The sequence below is a fragment of the Solea solea genome, chromosome 6, assembly GCF_958295425.1.
Source record: "Solea solea chromosome 6, fSolSol10.1, whole genome shotgun sequence".
In the NCBI taxonomy this organism is placed as follows: domain Eukaryota; kingdom Metazoa; phylum Chordata; class Actinopteri; order Pleuronectiformes; family Soleidae; genus Solea; species Solea solea.
Genome location: NC_081139.1, coordinates 14,859,754 through 14,882,659, shown reverse-complemented (window position 1 = coordinate 14,882,659; position 22,906 = coordinate 14,859,754). Strand labels below are relative to the sequence as shown.

The following is a 22,906-nucleotide window of genomic DNA, read 5'->3' as shown; positions in this document are numbered from 1 at the left end:
CTTAATGTGTGTTCTTGCTGGACCCGACATCACATTTCGCCCTATGGACTAAACTAAAATGTTTTTTGCAGTACAGCTGCTGTTAATGGGTTCTTACTGGTGAAAACCTGCTACTGTGTTTTTAGCAATAACCTCCATGTCCCAGCTGAGCGTGATTGTGGTTGGATAACCATGTGGGCTCAAGAGGTTCAGAACACTTTTTTTCTGTCTGCTGAGCGAAAGAGATCAGAGTGAACAAATCCCTGTTCACCTTTTCCTTTCTTTTCATGTCTTCATATATGTTTGTGTCTTTGATTGTCAGGTGTACTACTCTACCCTTCTGTTTCATCATCACATCATCAAAACCGACTTGCTACGCCTCCACGCTGCCCCTCCTCCTCCCCCACATCCTTGTTGTTTGTCTTTCTCTCCCTCTCTTCTTTCTGGATGTCTCCCACCTACTTCCCCTGCTTCTTTTACTGTGCTTCTTCTTTTGTTTCTCATTTCCCCGAATGAACTCCCCATCGGTCTCCTCCTTGTCCTTCTCTCGGTCCAGCACTTCTTCTACTTTGCTGTTTTCATCCATGTGGGAGGTATGCTGTACAGTAGAGTTGTGATGAAAACAAATACAGGAGGAGGAGGAGGGGGAAGGTGCATGGTGTAATCCATATGCACATAAATATTCACTGCCACATGCATCTGCTCATGACAACATATTCAGCCATCATAACATCATTGACAGTGAAAAATACACTGGTAGTTTTTGAGTTTATACTTGCATTGCATTGTTTTGTATCATTCAATACACTCCCAGTGTTATATCAAGTTGTATTAGAAAAAACACCTGCTTAATTAATCAAACATACTGTATGTATATATATGTATACATATACATACCATTACACGTATATGTAATGGTCTTGAGGTAAGTTTTCTATTAATCAAAAATGGTATTAATCCATTATGTACGTGGACATTTTGAATAAATGCAGAATAAATCCTGAATAGAAACACACGTGATAATTGCATTAACCATCTTGGCAGACGTTGATAATGATTCACATAAAACAACATGTGGTGAAAGTTGATGGAAACAGTCGGCATAAGTAACAACTGTAAAGAGTATAAATAAAAAGGGCCGACAAAGTGTGTTACGTGCAGTCATGCTAGATCACTCTTTAAAATTGGCTCTGGACAAAATCCACACAGATGATAATCTGGGAGAATTACTTTAGTTCTCATGTACAGGTACATGTGGTTGACATCTGCTCAGAATAGAAACCATTTTAGTGTGAGCTACAGCATTGTGAAGATATCGCAACTTTTTGAAAATGCAGCTCTGTTGCTTAGTAATGGCAGATGTGACCCTCAAGTGTTCTGAATAAAAAACACCTATGGCTTCACCCCCCGCCTTCTCCGAAAAGTGGCCTATGAGTGATTATAGACATAAGAACAGCATCTGGGTCTAGCAAATATTCAGTTTGAACATATATGACACAACCATGAAGTGATGTAGTGCTGATATGAAGGGTACAGTTAAAATTCACAGTAATCTATGGTTCCATGCTTGTGCCTGTGTGGCATATTCAACTTCCACCAGTTTTGCATGCAAATGCAGGTGAATTGTATTTTCTTCTAAAATCTACATCTTGTCCACAACCATATCTTCCCATTTCCTTTTTTTTTACAACTTGATGGGAAAGAACAGACAAAAGGAAAGTGCAGTAGCTCTGTGGATGTTACAAGTGACAGCAGCTTCTGCAGACACAGTACAAACAACTGTTATAGCACAATTTCTTCCCCGGTTCCATTGTTTTACCTGTTGAAGTGAGCGAGCTGGGGGCTGCAAGAGGAGGATAAGAGAGAGGAAAGAAAATGGAGGAAACAATAGGGATATATGAAGAAGACAGGCAGGAGAAATTCAGCAGACAGAGAGACAGTTTGCCATTTTGCTCTTACCCTCAGGCCAGAGTGAGAGCGTGAGCCAATCAAACAGTGAGTCAGACAGCAGGTCTTCCTTCTTCCTGCTGAGATCCTACCTGCAAAACACACACACACACGCACACACAGCCAGCATGTATTTTCTCTATTTCTCTATTATACAACACAGTTATATGTTATGTGGATTATTATGAGAGTCTGAGCTGGCACTGAAGAAGTGTGTATGAGGTAAATCAGGACAAATCCTTCAGAGTGAAGACACATTAAAAGGTCAGAGTTCCCCCCTTTGAACAGTCTGCCATTAACACTGCATGATAAAATGGAGGCCTGTGTTTCATCACTGCCTTCTTTCAGCTACAGCAAGCAGAAGTGCTGATGCACATGGATGATACCAGATATACCAAAAAGTTGATTTCATCCCTTCATTAATTATGTTTGAATTTAGTTTGTCTTTATGTTGGGGGTGTACAACAAAACATTTTGATTTCCTGGGACTTGAAGATCAGTCAAGATATTGCAAATAGTCTTTCATCTTGATTTTGTGAAAGTTTTTTGAGCTTAGTCTTGGTAATAATATTCATGAACACAATGTATTAGAGGAAAATAGGTCAATAAATCATTCAAACATGGAAAAACTGAGTTGGCAGTTGAAGCTAAACAGTAAGTAAACAGTATACTTTATAGTCACCAGGGGCGACTTAAACCTGCCTCAGTCATAGTCAGTCAGTCAAGTTAAATGAGTCATACAAGCGGAACACTTCCTCCGTGACCAGAGTCTGTGAGTGATTTCTTTTACCACCTCATCAGAAGTGTGATGTTACGTTGAATTGTAAATGTAGATGTGTCGGCGAAGGTTCTCAGTCATCCAGGTCAGAATCTTCTTCAGTAGTTGGCTGTGGGCGACTGGCCCTCATGCAAGTCCAGTCGCCCCCACGGCTATAGCTACTGAAGAGGTAAACGTAGATGATTTAAGGTGATTTAACATGAGTCATAGTTCTCAGCTACACATCCCCACTGCATCATTTTGGAAAACACTGGAAAGTTGGCCCAGACAGTTGACATCAGCACTTCAAGGTCCAAGATGAAAAAAAAAAAAAAAAAAATGGACTGATTATGAATAAACCATAAATGTATGTTATTTTATACATTTGTAAAAAAGAAAAACATATTTTATTATTTCGTTACCAGTAAAAAGAAACACATGAGCATGTTGTACCTCTTTAAATTAACAATTAACAATTAAATTAACATGTAACTTCTGTATGTGTGTATGTTAGATGTGCTGCAGAAGTGCTGGACGGCTCCCAGTACTTTGTGCTGCTGATGATTACTGACGGCGTCATCTCAGACATGGCTCAGACCAAGGAGGCCGTGGTCAATGTAGGTCAACACAACACAATACACAAAGTCCTGCACTGTATGCAATGACGTTGCATTGACTCTGCTTTGTCTAATAATCACTGACACTGTACATTTCTTAACATCTCCCAGCAGCAGGTCACTGATTTGAAACCAAAAAACATTGAAAATGTCAGTGCATTTAAAGTCTGAATTACATTAAAAACAACATTTTAGTGCTATAAACATGCCTGGATATGACCTAATAATATAAAAATAGCTGTTTTGCCAATAGTACTATTGGATTTGTCAGTTTTCATGACATAATTTTGTGGTCGGGGGAGTAAACAAATTTGTGTCCAATCAAGAGCTGTTTAATTCTTTCGATGACTTTGGCTCACTTTCTTCAGTTCCATCCTCGTCCTCAGAAACATCACGCTCACCTTCCTCTTCAGTAAATATCACAGATATACTGTCGACCGCAGTCTTGGCGAGACATCCTCCACAACTGAGAGTATGCTGTCTTTCATGTTTAGCTATGTCGGTATGTTGTGTCATAGCTGTGACACCCTTTTAGCAATATTGGCTAATCTAAATGTCAATCAATGTGACAATAAGACCCTCCCTCGCAGCTCATCTTAACTGAAAATAAATAAATATGTCAGAGCTACTCACGCTCCTCCGGGAGACAAATCTAAAGTTACATTTTGATGATTATTTCCAGAGGAAGCAAAGTATAGGCCATGATGTCACCCACTCAAACATGGTCCTCCATTTTCTTACTGCCTCATACAGTCACTGTGGATTAATGAATATAACTTAACTTATAACTTAGTACGAAAGTGTATACATTTGTTATAAACAGTGTTTGTGTATTAGATACAAAACACAGTAGCGTGTGTAACACATCCCTCTGTGTTTTCTCCACAGGCAGCCTCCCTGCCTATGTCTATCATCATAGTAGGAGTGGGCCCTGCTGAGTTTGACGGTAAGTGTGTGTGTGTGTGTGTGTGTGTGTGTGTGTGTCATATATCAGAGATGTCATTAATTTGTTCAGTTCACACAGTAGAGCAGCCTCATTGTAATAATAATTCAGTTTTCCAGGGGAAGATTTAATATATTTATATTTATTGAATATGCATGGAAATTCTCCAGGGTCTGTGCAACACTGAGCACTGTATTTGAATGGATTTGGACCTATGAGACTGAATGGGTCTCCACTGCAATTAGGGATTAAACCAGCATTTCTGTGTGGTGCACTTTTATACTGCATACATACTTTTCTCTGTTTGTTTTTTTCCCCAACAAATTAAGTGGTTCATTATAGGAATGAGCTAATCTGATACTCACTGGTGCTATGCTTGTCAAAATCACTGATTCAGATATTGGGAAAAGTAAAATCCACAGTCTGAAAACCCTTGCTATCATGTAAATGCTTCACTGAGCAGAGTAGAGGTTGGCACAGGCTGCCACGCTGCAGTAATCATGTCTGCTGTATGGACTTATTTTTAGGTGAAAGAAAAAAAAAGGCAAAACAGAGCAGAATATGTGTTGCACAGTTGGAGCATTATTGGGTGGCTTTGGCTACATATATATACACGTTGCACGTGCATCAGTCCAACTGTGGTACTATCGACAAGACTAAAGCAACAAAATAAACAAACAAATAAAACAATGAAGACTCGGGTCAAAAAATGAACAAGATTGCATCTGACATCATTGACTGCAGGCATCATTTTCCAACATGTCCCCTTCTAACACTAATCATTAGTCCTGTTTGCTATTCCAAGTGTTCTCTGATAAAAGGTTGCCAAGCATGAAGTGAGGTGGCCGTGCCGCTCATAACCACACACGGCCTGTCAGACTTCCTGATGGTTGTCTGTGGGAGAGGAGACTCTTAATGGGAAACAATGACACCTGACTCTCAGATGATGATGTCTAATGATTCTCATCACATTATAACATGCAGTGGAGCAAATTTATCACACACAGCAGAGCTGCTGGGACATGACGAGCTGCTCTAGGCTACACATTGATGGGTTTTGATTGAATTATGAACTACTTTCAGCTCTGAGTTGTGCATACTGACAGAATCTCGCTGTATTTATCTACAGTCTGTGATAAGTGAGACAGTAATTAGAAATGTGCCTAGATGTACTCTGTTTTATGGAGTGCTGGCATAATCACAGAACTGTGCCTGTGCCTCTCTCCCTCTGACCCAAAAGTGGAGAAATTGTTCTTTTCGAACAAAGATTCAATCCCTCAAGGTTTTTGTGTAATAAAACATCAGCCAATAGCAGCATGTCCTAAATTCCTAAATTAAACCACCTGATTTTTTTATCTGAAGACTACAGTTTGTTACAGCTTTGGTCTGAACTTAATGGCTCCACTCATCTATTTTGTTACTTGTAATGGCGATTAAAAGATTACATTGTAATTGTACAATAGTTCAGCAGTGTCTGTTTGCAGATCTCAGATCAGCTTTACAATCAAGAGAACCAGGGTGACACAACACCTTTTTACAGCTTTGTATATTAAAGATCCAAAGTTATGAGAGCCTAATAAAACAACAAGGCTGTTGCTTGTGTCATTCTGTTAAATCAGGCTGCAGAGAATCTCTCTTATGACTCAGATGCCAGTGTGATACACAGATATTAATCTGACTATCTTGAAACATGGTGCATTCGCTCTCCACCAGTCAAAGGGGTTCACATCCAGGGGAGAGAGTTAGTCACCAAGGAAACATTTCTTTTTAATTCTCTATCTGTTGGTAGATGAATTTCACAAATAGCATGTCTGTAGCTCCACTGTCCTCCTCCCGAGTCCCAACCAGCTTCACCCTCAGTCATTTTTACTTTTTCTCTTGCTAATTATGCTGGTGCTTTGGCAAGTCTTAATGGCAATTAATGGACTAATGGTTAATCATTAACATCCCTAATAAAACCCTCACTCACACTGATATTTCACTACACATCTACAAATGGATTATGTAAGCAATGATTTATATTTTCCTTGCTTTTCATTTAGGCACACTGATTACAGAAGCCACACTACTATGAGACCCACGTCTCAGATGCATCTTCTGCAAGTGACATGAACTAATTTTTCCCACAAGCTGTGTGGTTCACAGAAAAATTGACTGTGAAAATGATCTTTAGCACAGTTTCAACATATGTACCTGTGACATTTGTCACAAACTCAACATGTCCTTAACCCAATGCTGAGTGGCAGATGGCTACACATCTGGTGAAGTTATGTATCAATCCATTTACCTCGGCAGTCAGGAACCTGATCAAACTTGTTCAAAGCTTTACTTCACTTGAAACAAGACTGAGGTACAAGAGGCTTTTAAAATAATACAGCTGCACTTGGTGAATCATCTTGGATGTTCCTCTTACTGGCCTTCCGTCAATGCCAGTGTGGGCTCAACAGAGCATTTCTCAGATCCTGTCAGCTTGTCCACATGTGTCTGATTTTCCCTCTGTGGCACCTGAAAAGCTTGAAAAGCAGACGCAAAGCATTGCAAAGAATACATGATGCCCCCCTCATGTGATTCCTGTGCTGCATATGTATTCAACTGTTGTTTTGCCCGGGACTGTTCTCTTAATGGATAAACTTTCACACATGAATTGACCTTATTTCTAAATGATCATGTAAAGAAGCACTGTGTGGGGATGAGGCTTTAGAAATCAAAGTTTTGTGCTGGGATCGGACTTCACAAATTCTGGCAGATTTTCATGCTATTTGGTCATGACCGATAACATTTCCAGTATCGGACCCGATTATGAACTTCTGGGACACTCCACGGCACCCAAAAGAGAAGTTGAGCGTGCTAGAATTCTCCCTTTTTCCTGCCATGTCTTCCACATCTCCTACGAGCTCCTGGGCGTTGACCAATGGGATAACATAGTTGATACATCATTTGCAAATAATTGAAATTGAAAATTGAACCCTTAATTGCACTAGTTACATATTTATCACTTCAACTGTTACAAATGATTGGCTACTGATGTTGATAAAAACCAAACTATCATCTGACTAATCTGACTGATGTATCATACAGCATAGACACATGTCCTCATGAAGTGCCTTTACACAGACAACAGACCTGTTACCGTATTAAGGGCGCCCCCTACATGCCAAGGATTATTCTGCACACCTAAACCATTTACATTTATTTAATACCCTCTGCCTTAGTGTATTGTATGTTTGTTTGTTTTTTGTCTCTGTTCATCCTGTTCCTTTGTCTTTGCCCTCTTGTTGACCATCATCTCTGTTGTAGAGCCCTGAACCCCATTTACATCACCCTCACTTCTGCTTTCCCCCTGCTGTCCCTGCCCACCATCTGCTATCTCCAGTTTGTTTTTCATTTGGTGTTGGACCAGTCCACCATCAGTATCCATCTCTCAAAATCCCTTTCTTTTCTTCCCTGATTTATGTTTTAATCCAAATATGGAAACAGGCCCTGTTAGGAATGCCAAAGACTGTTTGTCACTTGCTCATTTGATTTGTTTTGTTGACAAGAAACTATAAATAGAAGGATGCAAAACCTTTTCCTCTCGTCCTTCGGGAACTTTGTATTTGCTTCCCTATGAGTACTACAGAGGCAAGTTTAGTGACTAAATTATTGTGTCCCTCTCCTCAAGAGAAGACAATGATAGGGAATGTTTCCATTGCAACAACAATGGAAAGCACATCAAATTACACATTTTAAATACACACAGAACCTTGGCACATAACCAAGCAAAAGGCAAGACAACTAAAAGAAAAAAAGATTAAAAAAAGAGAAATATTAAATGTTTTCTGATTCAGATGTTCAGCACGGGGACATAGACAGATGTCTTTGGTCATACTCTCTGAAACATTAACACCAACTCTCTAGAAGATGTTTTCCATCATCTTTAATAGTCACTTAAGCTGCACTTACACCACTGACTGACAGCTGATACTATGTGTTATAGGTTTGTTCTGTTTTCTTCAAAGTTCTGCCCTGAATCATGTACAAATTCATGCCATGTTGCTTTTAATGTAGTGCCAAGACCTTAAATCTTAATCACGTGCACCAAGACTTCCTGTATTTTAAATTTGGATTTGCACATCATTCCCATGTGCCACTTCTCATGATGAGACATATTATTTGGTGGCTCCTCCTGGTGGAAGATCGTGTAATGTGTAACCCCCGTCTCTGCTTATCACAAGCATACACTTGCATTATATCTAGTTTAAATATACAGTACATGGCTTATACAGTAATGTTTCCACCTAAAAATGTATTGTTGTTTGTTGTCTGCAGCTATGGAGGAGCTGGATGGGGATGAAGTTAGAGTGTCCTCCAGGGGGCGCTTTGCTGATAGAGACATTGTTCAGGTGCAGTATTGTTTAATGCAGTATTAGTGCTTTAATGTTGAATTAATGTGTTCATGTTTATAGCCTATGCTGCAGCCAGCCACCAGAGAGCAATTCAGATGTTTTTTTTGTGTTTTAGGGAACTGTTATGTCAATTCTTATGTTCAGTCATTGATCATGACTCACTTGCTCTAATCTGACACTCCAAACTTCCATGAATCAGCGTAAAAGCTCATTCGTATAATTCTCCATTTTCTTTCTCTCATGCAGTTTGTTCCTTTCCGGGACTATATCGACCGCTCAGGCAACCAGGTCTTGAGTATGGCCCGTCTGGCTAAGGACGTGTTGGCAGAGATCCCAGACCAGCTGCTGTCCTTCATGAGAAGTCGAGGGATTGAACCCCGGCCACCACTGCCCGTCACGTCTGAATCCCCCTCAATGTCTACTACCACTGCAACCACCACCAAGGAACGCAATATGCATGCCTTGAAATGAGGCCACTGTGTGTGTGTGTGTGTGTGTGTGCGTGGGTGTAACCGAGTCAGGCATGTTTCACAGGAAAATAAAAGGAAAAAGTAGCAAGGGAGACTTCATCCTATTAAAAGTGTATATGGCGAGGATTCCTCTGACAGGATGTGAATTATTGGTGTAGAAAAGATGTTCCTGGTTCCTGTCACTCTACTCCCTCTGCAGGTATAAGACAGCTCTGCAGTGACAAACATCAGCACTTAAATGAAAAGCTTCAGAATAATTAATTTGGCTGTTTTTTTCCTTGATGACCAAACCTTGAGAGCTTCTCCTGCTAAAGTTGAGAGTCTCTGTCCACTCCAGTTTAGTTCTGCTTCTGTCTACTCTAATATAGTAATAAATCCTGAAGTAGCTGGTGATTTGTTTCTATTGTAAAGAAGGACAGCAATATGTCCTTTGCTTATTCATTAATTCTCAGGGCATTTCAAAGGCTTGAAGGTAATAGGAAAGGAATAGGAAGAATTAAGAATTAAAATCTTGTCCTGGTCGTGGCAACTGAACACCAGGGGACCACTGGCTGTTTTCATTGCTTCATAAAAGCTGTATAATATTCTTTGCTGAACACGACATTGAACTATTTTTCTTTGAAGCAGAAATGAATGATTTACATTTCAAGGTCAACATTCAGAGATGGCGCATCAGCAAGTCTAAAGTAATCCCACATGGACACGAAGAGTGGCACTTGCATGCTCCTCCTCAAAGCAGGAAAGATATAAGGCCCTGAGAGTGGCTCGAGACCGAGAACAGACTGAAATATCCTCCTCCACTCCAGCACCTCTACTTATTCCTCCAGCAAGCATACTATTTCACAGTATGAGGCTGTGCAAATTATTTCACCCCAGGTTGCAACGCTGGGCATCACCATATCTGTGTCTAGCCTCTTCCTCTAAATTGTAACTCCCAGCTAAGGCTTTGGTTTTGGACACGATGCCTGGAGCTGATCAGTGCACAATCCACAGTCTCAAACACTTCATATGTAGCAGATTATGTGTGAAAGTGTTATGGTCACCTTTGCTTTACCATAATTTTATTTTCTGGAGAGGAAGGAAAAGAGTGAAATGAAGACTGAGGTTTGGTATACATTATACTCAGATGTCATGTCATGCTGATACAGTCTAATACCACAGTCCTGCAATATAGTCAGTTTTTGTTGAATCTGTGTTGCAGAGGTATTTTTTAAAGACGTAGACTGCAGTAATGTTGAATTATATTCCATTACACAAACAGTAATTCCTGTTATTTAGCCCATATCAGCCCCCTAGTGGATTGTATTGGAGCTGTAGATGGGGTATGGAATAATGTTTTCAATAATTCATCTTGACAGTGGATTTTTTTTTTTAAGTAATCATAAATGATATTACAAAGTCATGGGATTTAAAGCTGCAGTGGATAACTTTAGGTAATTGTTGTTATTCTGCCTGTTTTGTCTTTGGGACCATAACACAGCATTTGTGTGCTGCGTCTTTCATGTGAAAATGGGCTCTGTCATGCAAAACTATCAGTCTTGACTGAGGGAGTGTTTATGTATACAGCAGTGGAAGAAGTATTTATCTCATCAAACTGCTGAACGATAGGATTTTTTTGAGCAGTAGAATTACCATTTTGTGGGAGCTCATTTGGTGTATTCAGTCATACTCCATCTCATTATACTAGTGCAATGCTGTAGTTGCTTCTGTCCATCGTGATGTAAAATGAATCACCATGGTTTGAATCTAACAGACATTTGTTTAGATTTATAACAGATATCACATGATTGTTGACCCCTCTCATTCACACTGAAAGATATCTTATGTAAATGGTGGGGATCATAGTTGTTTGAAAACAACTGTGGTAGCATTGTGATGGACACAATTGTGTTATCCAGTTGTGCCTAATAAGGTGACAACTGTTGCAAATTATTGCCATGTTGGTGACACTGTTTTCAGACTGTGCTGACTGATTTTGAAAATGTATGCACACTTCATTCACTTCTGGTGTTTCATACATGACTGCATATTCATGTGTATGTCTGTCAGTCAGCATTTGTATTAATATCTGCAAAAAATCTTGAACCCAAAAAGGCTTTTTTTTCCAGTTGTCATGCCTTTGTGATGTATATTATTGATTCAACCTAAAAGATGCTTCACTAGAAAACCCAGATATGATTTAATATGATTTACATGAACAGGGTGAGCTCTCTTTCTGTTGGTCTAAACCTATTTGTCTCAACAAAAAGGTACCTGGGGTTGTTCTAAATCAAACTGAAGCAAGCAAGTGGCACTGGGCCTAGTAATGGGGTTGTCAACCTTGTCTCGTGTTCATAGACATATCATAGAATTTTAGGTGATATTCAGAGAATTGTTGCTCCTGTGGACTAACATACAATACCATGCTGCAACCGGGTCTCTGAACGTTGGACATTGGATGAATGGTTTAGTCTGACAGCATCACAAATAAATAGGAAAATTGAAGAGATTTCTTTCAAGCAAACAATAATATCAGTATTATTACAGAACATGTGCCATATTGTATCAGAAAGGAAATGGATATGTGGCCTTATTTCTGTCATAAATCTACAAGTATGTGTAAAGGGGGGCTCTATTTTTATATAAAAAAACAGGACATATGTCATTTTGCATGCTTATTGTGCTGATATGCTGCCAATGATTGTACTTGTTTAGGAAAACTAACTGTATCTTTATTCATATCTGAAAATGAATTCAAACTGTATGTGTTGACTGTGCAAAGGCGCATACTTTCTATTTCTAATGTTATTGTGTATAATATACTTGAAGGAACTGCCAACATAATAATAATAATCCAAAAGATATAGAAGACACATTAGGTTAGATTTGTATCATACAGTGTTTAAAACATACATGCATGTGTGCGTTACAACTACACAAACGCAAAGTCAGTGTCACATACATGTAACTTATTGGATATTTTTCTATGAAGCATGTGGGGCTTTATATACAATGTGTACAGTATTAGATAATTACACAGACAAAAACACCACTCACCACTCCTCCCCAGTCATGTGTTCCATGCAGACTACATGTAGGTCCAATGTAAATACATCTTAAGTGATGAACAGAATATTTTGTGAGCAGTCTTCCTTGCATTTCATTCCTCGCTGACACTCTTAAGTGTGTGTTTAATATGTTTTGTCTCCATTTGTGTTGGTTACAATTCATTTATAGGTTTTTTCACTATCTTACATCTTTTGCTTGGGAACCAAATAAAGGTATTATTTCAGGCTTATATGTCTGTGTGGAGCAATTTTACTATTGCAACATTTATTTTAGTGTTTTTATTTCTGGCATAGAGGTTTTTACATGTGTGTGAACAGGTATGTATACTGATTGTACATATATAAAAGTTGACTAATATTACATTATATTTTATTTGTGGTACTTTCTAGTGTCAACCCAACCATTCTTGTAGATTGAAAACACTGTAAACCCACGGAGGACACGCGCTGTCACTTGCGTGGTTTATAGTATTGCACTGCCACTCAGTGGAAAAAGAATATACAACATGGAGTGCTACAGGAAATGAAAATGTACAATGGAAAAAGAGTTGGCTTACACTGCCACATTTAAAAACATTATTGACAGAATAAATTGTATCGATTAATGCTTACTACCTGTAATTGATATCCAATTAATTGATACTTGGCTGTTAAAAATATACCATGACGACCCTCAGTAAGAAAATTCGGAAATTTGGAAAAAATGGCCAAAACACCCACTGACCAAGAATTCATCAGTCGGTCGGCTGTAAACTGCAGTGGATCATCCCCATCTACTGGGGCGGGCTTCTCCGTACCGCTGCTACAGGGATACCAAGATGGAAATTCAGGGGCTATCTGACGCCCAAAACATTCACTCTCAACATGGCGCCTTACATGGAACCGTTTCGTTAAGCTCTCAGTCTGCCGCGGGATCGAGCTGTCGTTTTATTTGCCCCGAAAATAATGCAGAGCGACAACTGGAGCTACACGAACCACAAAGAGACAACAACAACAACACCAGGTCGAGGACATCGCAGTTTCACCTACTGGCGGAAAATGGCAGCGAAGCGGCTTTTGTATCCGTTAGCAAACGGCAGGCAGCTGATAGGACCCGTGAACCCGGTAGCACACCGAGTGTCGGACTTTATAACGTGAATACGGTCAAAGAAAATGAGCTAAACGCGTTGCTTGCCTCTTACGACTCTGCACAAAGTACCTGGAAGTACGGGTTAGAGAGCTTGAACAGCACAATGCAAATGGCGCTGCCCCTGTTTGAAGGGGAAGAGAAACAACCGATGCAGCAGCGGCAGCTAACGTTACCAGTTCCAGGTTTACGACAGCAGCAGCGTGAGGACGGCGCCTTCAAGCAGCGCCCACTGGCCAGCAGAGTCGCCGCTGAGCCGAGGAGCCTCAGCGGGGCGAACAGAAGTACACAGGAAGTGTATGTTGTTTTGAATGTTGTTCAAGAGGATGGCAATAGCAAAACAAACAAACAGGGAGCGGATCAATCATGTGAGGACGGCGGTGAAGTAAGCGGTGAACGGGAGGAATGCTGTAAAGCGCGTCTCTCTGGCTTCATGGAGGTTGGATACGACAGCGACAATCTTGTCTGTGAATCTAACGACAGCCTGAACTGTGTTGATACACAGGCCTTGAGAAAAAGCGACAATGTTTTCAGTTTGGTGAACGCGAATCCATCTTATTTGAATGCTAAACAGAGTGTGTGTCGGCGCATTGTCGAAGACGTAGTTTTGACAAACAAATATGGCGATAAAATTTGTGGCCAGATATGTACCGAAAACGATGGAGGTAAACTTGCCGGGGCGCTGTCGCCACAGCCCCGTATTGACGAAGGCATTACACTGATGTCAGGCAGCTCGCTCATTACAGAAATTATGGAGACCTCGGACTTTATTTCAGACGCAGCGGGGCTGCAGAACGAGGCAGACCCAGTCACGGCCTCCACAAGTCCTCCTGCCAGCGAAACCTTTTCCGGAACTATCATGATAAATAACCAAAGCATCATAGTGACAATAGAAAACGGGGTCCTGACACTGGCTGCGCCACCAGAGGGACATGTACACAAAGAGGATGATATGGTCAGCTTGAAGGAGCATCTGGGCATGAAAGATCACGAGGATATTGTTCTTTTAAACTATGATAGTGGCACTAAATCCATCGGTAAGATCAGCACATTAGCTGTTTCCAGTGCCAGTCACCAGGAAGAACCCAGACCTGGTTTGTCTGTGAGTGATTCTGAGCTGGCTCTGGTGGATGAATGCCCCCTGTCAGAGCTGGGTACGTCTCTGGACTCACGTTCAATCATCAAGCAAGAGGGAGGGGAGCTGTGTGCTGTGACAGAAGCTGATCTGGTCACCCCATCCCCCAGAGTAGCTGTGGTCAGCTGTGATAATGAGGACCCCCAGTCTGTGCCACCAGTCCGGTCTAAAAAAGAGATATTGGCTTCTTTCTGCTGTCCAGAACCAGGCTGCTCAAGTACATTGGATACACGGCAGAAACTGAAGGTTCACCTCTTGAACCATGCAGAGGATCCTCGCCCACACCAGTGCCCTATGGAGGGCTGCGGCTGGGCCTTTGCTACCTCTTACAAGCTAAAACGACACCTTCAGTCCCATGACAAGCAGCGGCCACACATCTGCCAGTTTGAAGGCTGTGGACGGCGTTTCACTACCGTGTACAACCTTAAGGCTCATGTCAAAGTGCATGAGCACGACAACTCCTTCATCTGTGAGATCTGCAGTGAGAGGTTTCGCAGTGCTGCACGACTTGCCAACCACCAGAGAGTTCATTTTGAGCCAGAGAGGCCCCACAAGTGTGAATTCCCAGGTAACCACAAGCTTGTTTTTGCAAATTTGACCTTGTACACTCTCTCCTTCAGCTGATGACCTGATGTACAACCCCACAGTGGTCATGCTTGTAAGGTTATGGAAAAACCTTACACTTTCGCAAAGACACTTGCCTGCAACATCTTTTTGATGTTTCGTCTCAAAGACATAAGGCATAAGATTGTTATTTTTATTTACAGTAACAGCGATAGGAAAGGCTGTGTAATGCCATGGTCAGCAATTTTTTCTTTCTGAAACACTTTATCATATGTGTTGAAAGTCAGCACGCCTGCAACCCTCATGTGGAGGATAAAGCGGTAGAAGATGAATGAGTGACTCTAAATCTCCCAATAGTTGACAATAAGTAAAGTTAAGTGCTAGTATCTGTAGTCAGTGTAAAACTTAAATGAACAGACTCAGACTATTATTGCTGAAACACTTACTTGATTCATCAATAACTATTTTTTCATTATTATAAATCTTTATGATTTTTCAGTTTCTTAAATGTGAATATTTTCTTTGCTCCCTATAACAAATAAATCTGATTAAAAACGGAATCATTTTAGTTAATGGACAAAACAAGACATATGAGAACAGCCTTTCCACATTTGAAAAACACTGATCAACATTTTATGGACCAAACAATGACTTGATTTATCGAGAAAATAACTGACATATTAATTGATAATGAAAATAATCATTAGTTGCGGCCCTAGATTATATTGAGTAATTGGCTGGTGTTATCTCTCCGTCACTTGACTTTTGTTTTACCGGTTTTACCGACATTCACTCGCAGGGGAAATGACTCTGCAAAGCACACACAGGACTTCATTAGGCAATTTGGCCCAACATTTAATCATATTAAAAAGGTAATTAAACGTGATAAAATGGCAGGTTGTACTCTATTTCCTTGTAAGTCGCGTTGGATAAAAGCGTATGCTAAATGAAATGTGATGTAATGTAAAAAATCCTTGATAGTTAAAGGTTAACTTTTCTCCTGATTGAAAGTGGAATAAACCAGTTAATTGTGGCATTGCTTTACTGACAAAACAAATATTGGGCAAACCTTATTTTGCATCTGCTTCAGCTCCAGTTTAGTTTTTTTTTTTTTTGACAAATCCTGAACACACTTGCTAATTTTAATGTGAATGAGACCTTACGGCCTGCCTATTTTCATGCACCAGCATATAATTGTATACAGTGTAGCCTGTTGTTTTCAAGTCGTGTCAATTCTAGTTTTAATTACTGACTTAAACTTTTCCACTCTTGAACCCATCACATCTTTAAATTTCACTGTTGCAATCTTGCCAGTTTTAGTAATCCAGTCCACCACTGTCCTCATACAGGTTGTGAGAAAACCTTCATCACCTTCAGTGCCCTCTTCTCCCATAACCGCACTCACTTCAGAGAAACGGGCCACTTCACCTGCACTTTCCCAGGCTGCGATAAGACATATGATAAGGCCTGTCGTCTCAAGATCCACTTGAGGAGTCACACTGGTAAGAAGATTCTTGATGCTGTTTGTCTTTTCCTAAAAAAGTATAGGATGGTGGTGCCTCTTGTTTTTCCTGCAGTAGTTAGAGAGGGTGCAGACATGTTTGACCCTGTTTTTTCAAGAGCAAGTCATCCTCCAATCACATGGTGCTGTGAATGTGTTGCTCTTTGTCCTCTCATTTCAGAGTAGAGGAGCTGTTAATGCAGCATATATCTAAAGATTGCAGAACTAAGAGTATTTCTAGACTACACTGCATACTTGAAATCTATTTGAGTCCGAAAGCTTGTTAGTTTAGGTTTTTTATCAGTATCCATACTTAATTATTGTGAATAATATATCACTCAATGTGTGTCCATTGCACATCAGATTTTTGTTTTAATCTTTAAACAACAGTAAACTTATTGCAGGTGAGAGGCCGTTTGTCTGTGACTCAGAAGGCTGTGCCTGGTCCTTCACCAGCATGTCCAAGTTGCTCCGACACAAACGGTAAGTTCTCACTTAAATAATGAGCATAATTATATCATACTGATGGCATGAAACTATTCATTTAAAAAGCTGAGTGTCTGCTTGAAACATTCCACACCAAAGCATTTCTGATTATTCCCGTAATTTTTTTTGTGTGTTATTTTTCCCCACAAAACATGGTGGGCCTGTTGTTGCACCCACATTTACCAGCATTCCATGAGTTACTGCTTTGTGTGTATTACTTATTATTCTTATTAGGCTGTTGTTATTAGCCCTTGAAGAATCACTTCTACAGTGCTGTATAGAAATATCAGAATTTTGACATCACCATGTCACCAAATTAGGGGTGGGCGGTATACCGGTGTCATAGTCAGCACCGGTGTGACATTGCGCCATGATATGGATTTTACAATACCGTCAATACCGTGATAAATCAATTGAGCGCCAATAATCTCCTAATTCTAAATAATAATGCATTACATTTTCTTCAAACGTTCAGTGGTCTGAATATCTGTCCTTATATACTGTATATCTTGTGGCAAATAAAAAAGTAAAACATATTCGGTGGTAAAAGGGGAGTGGCCATTAAATTAGCGTAACGAGCACTTGCCAGAGCTGTACACGGAGATACGGGACAGAGTAATGAACGAAATTCGCCACCTTGACGCCTACTCGGCCACTACTGATTTATTGTCCAGCCGGACTACTGAGCCATACATTAGCCTCACCATCCACTTCATTGACAATGACTGGAAGTTGCGCAGCAGATGCCTCCAGACCGCCTTCTTCCCCGAAGATGAAGCGCGTCTGATGTGCATGACAACTGACAGCGGTGCAAACATGGTGCGCGCTCTGGAAATTAATAAATATACGAGACTCGCATGTTTTGGACACAGACTGCACAACGCTATTGGTAAGTTACACTATGTAAACCTAACATTTCATATTCAGAAAATGTGTCAAGTCCTTTTCTGTTTGTATTAAAAAAAGAAAACAAAAACAAATTTAAGGCCACCACATTATTGTATTGTTCGTATTGTTTAGCCGTGATTCCTCTGGGGACCGGATCAGAAAGGAAAAAAAACTACAAATATCAGATTAGAATATTATTAAAAAATATGTACTCCTCCCAAAACCTACCAAAAAAAGTAATACCGTGATATTATACCGTCACCGTTCAAAAGATGAAAAATACCGTGATATTAATTTTAGGTCATATCGCCCACCCCTACACCAAATGCTTGGTTCTTTTGACATTGCTAATGCTGACAGGTGTGATCATATTTACCTCAGGTGGACTTTAACGAAAGTGTAGAAACATTTCAAAGATAACTATTTTTTATTTCTAAATGATTATGAGGGCCTATTACACCCATGGTTATACTTATTTTCTGTGTTTCTGTGTGTATCAGGAAACATGATGATGACCGTCGCTTTGTCTGCACAGAGGAGGGCTGTGGCAAGTCTTTCACTCGGGCAGAGCACCTCAAGGGTCACAGTATCACCCATCTGGGCACCAAGCCCTTTCAGTGCCTTGCAGAAGGTAGGTGCAGTGTTTTAATATTAAAAATGGGCCCATGCAACTTGGTTAAATCACATTTACTTTTTATCTTTTTACACATTTTGTGATAATGAATAACTGTCTAATGTGGTACTCTATAGGATGTAACGCCAAGTTCTCAGCTCGCAGCAGCCTCTACATCCACTCCAAGAAACATAAGCAGGACAGCAGCACGCTGAGGACCCGCTGTCCTGTGGCCAACTGCTCCAAGCACTTCTCCTCCCGCAGCAGTCTTAAGAGCCACATGCTCAAACACCACCACCTCAGCCCTGGTCAGTAATTGACACTGATTGCTTCGATCCATTAGTAGTAAAATTGATTTTGTCTTAGAGCGTGAGGTAGTACTAATTCAACTTATTGTGGCAAGAAAATGCTTTTGTCACTGTTGATGTTTATCAATTCCATAATCTTTCAGCATAATATAAATCAGATGATTTGAAAGTGAAAGGTGCTCCTTTGGGAAAGGTTGATATTTCAGCACTGGCCACGGCTGCCTACACTGCAAGGCATGTTAAGAAAAAGAGTCCAACACAGAGTTGGACAATAAATGCATGGGGGACATGGGAATTTTGCCTTGGGTCGTCTGTTGTATGTGATATATGTGCGTTTGTGTGTGCTCATCAATGGAAAGGGTTTCACAGCAGATAGTGTTAATGAGTCACTTAGGGCAATTAACTGAGTTTTTTCATAACTACTAGCAGGTTTAAGCTGCTGAATGTTGTTGGTAAAATGGCTACTCTCATATTCTTTTTCTCGGCCAGATGTTTTGAACCAAATGGAGACAACGCCTACCTTGACCCCCAGTAGCGAGCTCATCAGCTCCAACTCCACAACAGTTGCTGGGCCTGGTATTGCGGGGGGTGACCAGCTGACCAACGTGGACCTCAGCTCTCTTTTCTCTGCTGTGCCTAGAGGTGCTGCACCCACTTCGGGTATCGGAGTGGGAATTCCTGTTGGCAGTAGCATCTCTAACGGCACCTTCACCATGGACCTCTCCCTGGTTGATTCAGGCATCCTCACCATTGACCCCTCCTCAGTTGGGACCACACTCTGCACCAGCACTAGCACCACTTTGGCCAAGACTGTAGACCCTCTTATTTTAGCAGCCAGTGCTGACATGGGCCCACACCACGGTCTGGAGGGAACAGTGGGTGATGTTCTGCCCCCACAGGGCACCTTAAACTTAGATGATGTGCAGACAGTTACTCCTGAGGCGCTGGGAACCCTCACTGCTCTCACCATGCAGGGCGCTGGTGCCACTGTGGTCCCCACTTTACAGCACCCACTCAGCTCCTCTAATGCCCTGAGCGCAGAGACTACTGCCACCCTGGCTGTGGCTCCTGTGGCGGAGCTGTTGGCTTCACCCTCTACAGTGGTGGAGGTTGGTGGACAGGGAGGAGCCGGGCCATTGCTGAGCTGTGTGGAGGTGCTGGGGCACCCAGAAGGAGGGAAAGTCCTCACCCAGTTTGTTTTCTCAACTCACAACAGCAGCTTCAGCCCCCAGAAAGACCCAGAACTCAATGCTGTGTCACCAAGCAGCTTCCTGGTGAGTAGTAGCCATGAAGTTTTTATGTCTTTCTTTATTTTCTGTGATTGTACCATAAATATATATTTTTGGCACAGTTTGTCAGTCAAAATTTGACATTTAAAGACATTTCTCAGACTTAACTTGTGGTCCTAATTCCTGTTTTGCCTTGCTGCATCACACATTTTCTATGATTTGTATCTTGTTCAGCCTGGCTAGGGACAACAGATATAAATTAGCCAATGGATACAATCTGGCATGGTTACATGTTGATGTTCATTAGTTTGCATGTTTATATTTTAAAATATAAATATATGCTGAATGAATATGATTAAATATTGTTAATGTTGTTGTTTTTTTTAATTCATTTGACTTTTCAACACCAAAAGTGATTGCCAGATGAACTGATCATTTAAAAAACTGGTATGCTTCCACTTTGTGTGTCAGGAGAGTGGAGGCTCAGCCCGGACTGACTACAGAGCCATCCAGCTGGTCAAGAAGAAGAAGAAACAAAGGGGCCCATCAGCCTCCTATGGTAACACACGCATGTTGGCCAACATCAGGCTCCTTTTTGTAATGCCTCTTATTCGCTCTGAGAGAGATTAAAATGCACAGAAGTGAGTGATGGTTTTGTCTTTGCCCAATCCAGGGAGTTCAGCATCAATTCAGAGAAAAAATAAAGGAGCAAAACTAGCAACGCCACTTACTCCCTCTGGTGCTCGTTATGGAGAAGGAGCTTCAACAGCCAATGGCGGCTTAACTTTGCGTGACCCTGTTACTGGAGCTCAGTATGTCCAGATTCAGCTGCTGCAGGTCAGATCCCCAGATGTATACTTATAATACAATGTGTTCCCCACTAACCTGTGTGTAGATCTGATGTATCCATCTTGGTTGACACCACCTGCATTGAATTAAATCTTGTTGAAAGACATGCTGATGTGTGTGTGTGTGTTTCTGCAGGATGACCCAGCCAGTGATGGTGACCTGGCCTTCCAGCTGAGTTCTCAGCCCTCCAGCTCCCACTCTCAGCTCACTGTTGACCTACCTGTCAACATTTTACAGGTGAGACCGTTTCCTCTGATCTTTTTTCTCAACACTGTCAGCAGCTTTAATGAGCGGTGGAGTCATGCAAGTCCCCTCAGTGATACAGTAAAGTAAAGTAAAGATTCACGACAAATTTAAGTTTTATAGCAGACAGTTGACCTTGACTAGTTCCGACTTCCCACTCCTCACTCCCTTTGGACTGAAAGCAACAGATTTTTAGAGAGATATATTTTCCCACTGCCCTGCATGTTTTAGAAGTTTCCTTGCATTATCAGGCTTCTGCAGTGCTTACTGATGAGCTGATCATTTGAATCAGGTGTGCTGGAGCGGGGAAACATCTAAGACATACAGCACAGTGGGTCTCCATGACCAGGATTGAGAAACCCTTTAACCAGCCATTAAACAAACCGTTTAACTATCATTGGTTTTCAAGTGTGTCACTGACCGGTTTTTACCACATGTCGTGAATGCAGGTGACATGGTGAACAGTCACTAATGCAATAGTCGTTTCAGATGTGATGCGAGACCGCTGAGCTGTTTTTGTGTTCACAGGAGCCATCAGTGATGGCTGAAGACGACAACGGCTCTGACAACACTCAGTTCACAGGAAGCACAATCAACCTTCAGGACTTGGAGTGATCGGCTCAGAGCTGCAGGTCAGAGGTCTGCTGCAGTGACGGGCACCTCATCACTATCTACAGTTTACATGAACAAACGCAATGTTTGACGCCATTAAACGGTTGGCCTGAATTTTCCCAGGACTTGGAAAGCCTTTTTGGACACGTGGTCAATTGGGTTTAGGAAGTGGTGGATTTTAATTCACAGTTAATGCACCTTGAGAAGAGGATGTGAGGATTGTTTGTTTGTTCAGAAGATTATTTTGTTTGTTTCTTTAGCCCAGTTTTTTGTACCAAAATCAAGAGACAAGAGGGCCTCACAGTATCTGTGTCTATTCCATGGTGCCACATTGCCACTCATGCACTTAGTGTGCTGACTATGCTCCAGTTGCCTTACAGACACCTCACACCATGCACACCTCCACTGGCAGTTCCTGCTTTATTTGTTGCCATTTTAATTTTCTGAGTTAGATTTATTTTTCTATGTTGGCAGTAAGTTTATGTCGAAAACCTGCCTGTTCATGTGTCTATATACTGTATGTAATGAGTTACTGACGCCTTGTAACAATCTCATCTTTTTGTTATTTATTATTTAGCTGTGGGTTTACAGAATGGCTGAGCCAAACACAGTGATGAGTAAAAGAATTAAAGCACAATCACAACAGTTTGAGTATGATTATCATTTACTACACTATACGGACTTCTAATTTCAAAGTCACAGCAGGTCTCTTAAGGCATTTATCAGTTTCTCATTTGTTGCATTGGGTCAATACAAGCTCCATAACATAACGAAGGGAACCATGTGAACTGACATTAGCCATTTTAAGACATGACCTTTGGGGACTCGGGTTTGGACAGACTGGCAGCTACTTGCGACATCTAAACTTGTGTTTTGAAGCATCAAGACTGGCAGTTTGACTGGCACCATGTTGAAGTTTTGCAACTGGAAGTTTAACAGACATCACCTGCGTTACTGATTTTACTTGTCATGTCAGCAGAGTTGCTCCCTGGTGGCTATTTAATTTTGTATTGCATCCGCATTGTCTTCAACCAACAACTTAGACCAAGACCATGTCCGATATTTAAATCTGGAAATTTTCCAAAGTTTGAGAAGAATGCATCATGTGACTGACTCGCTGCCGGTCAGTTTTTAAACTTAATGCTGCAGTATATAAATTGAGTGCTGCATTTCTGACACTGGTCACATTCAAATTTTTGCTCAGACA

The 22,906-nt window shown here is 41.0% G+C and overlaps 2 protein-coding genes across 3 annotated transcripts in view; both read left to right on the top strand.

Annotated features, from left to right (window-relative positions):
- LOC131461452 (copine-9-like) overlaps positions 1-12,375 on the top strand; it is a 100,899-nt gene extending 88,524 nt beyond the window's left edge. For both annotated transcript variants that reach the window (XM_058632720.1, XM_058632721.1), the window contains 4 exons: positions 3,198-3,300; positions 4,189-4,246; positions 8,552-8,625; positions 8,875-12,375. In XM_058632720.1, coding sequence (XP_058488703.1) covers positions 3,198-3,300; positions 4,189-4,246; positions 8,552-8,625; positions 8,875-9,099 — 460 coding nt within the window. In that variant the 3' untranslated portion in view covers positions 9,100-12,375. The remainder of the gene's footprint in view (positions 1-3,197; positions 3,301-4,188; positions 4,247-8,551; positions 8,626-8,874) is intronic.
- A 519-nt stretch (positions 12,376-12,894) lies between these two features.
- On the top strand, positions 12,895-21,996 carry si:dkey-156n14.3 (zinc finger protein ZXDC). Its single transcript, XM_058632235.1, has 10 exons — positions 12,895-14,974; positions 16,320-16,472; positions 16,876-16,954; positions 18,346-18,476; positions 18,596-18,766; positions 19,256-20,040; positions 20,467-20,554; positions 20,669-20,832; positions 20,980-21,081; positions 21,616-21,996. Exons 1-10 carry the CDS (start codon positions 12,964-12,966, stop codon positions 21,700-21,702), a joined length of 3,771 nt encoding a protein of 1,256 aa, XP_058488218.1. The 5' UTR covers positions 12,895-12,963; the 3' UTR covers positions 21,703-21,996.
- Positions 21,997-22,906: the final 910 nt, after the last annotated feature.

Bases quoted from the DNA above. Each gene is read 5' to 3' on its own strand.
- si:dkey-156n14.3 (XM_058632235.1), top strand. From the start codon at position 12,964: ATGGAAATTCAGGGGCTATCTGACGCCCAAAACATTCACTCTCAACAT. The intron at 16,955-18,345 runs GTAAGTTCTCAC...TGTGTGTATCAG, and splicing joins AAGTTGCTCCGACACAAACG to GAAACATGATGATGACCGTC. The intron at 18,477-18,595 runs GTAGGTGCAGTG...GGTACTCTATAG, and splicing joins CTTTCAGTGCCTTGCAGAAG to GATGTAACGCCAAGTTCTCA.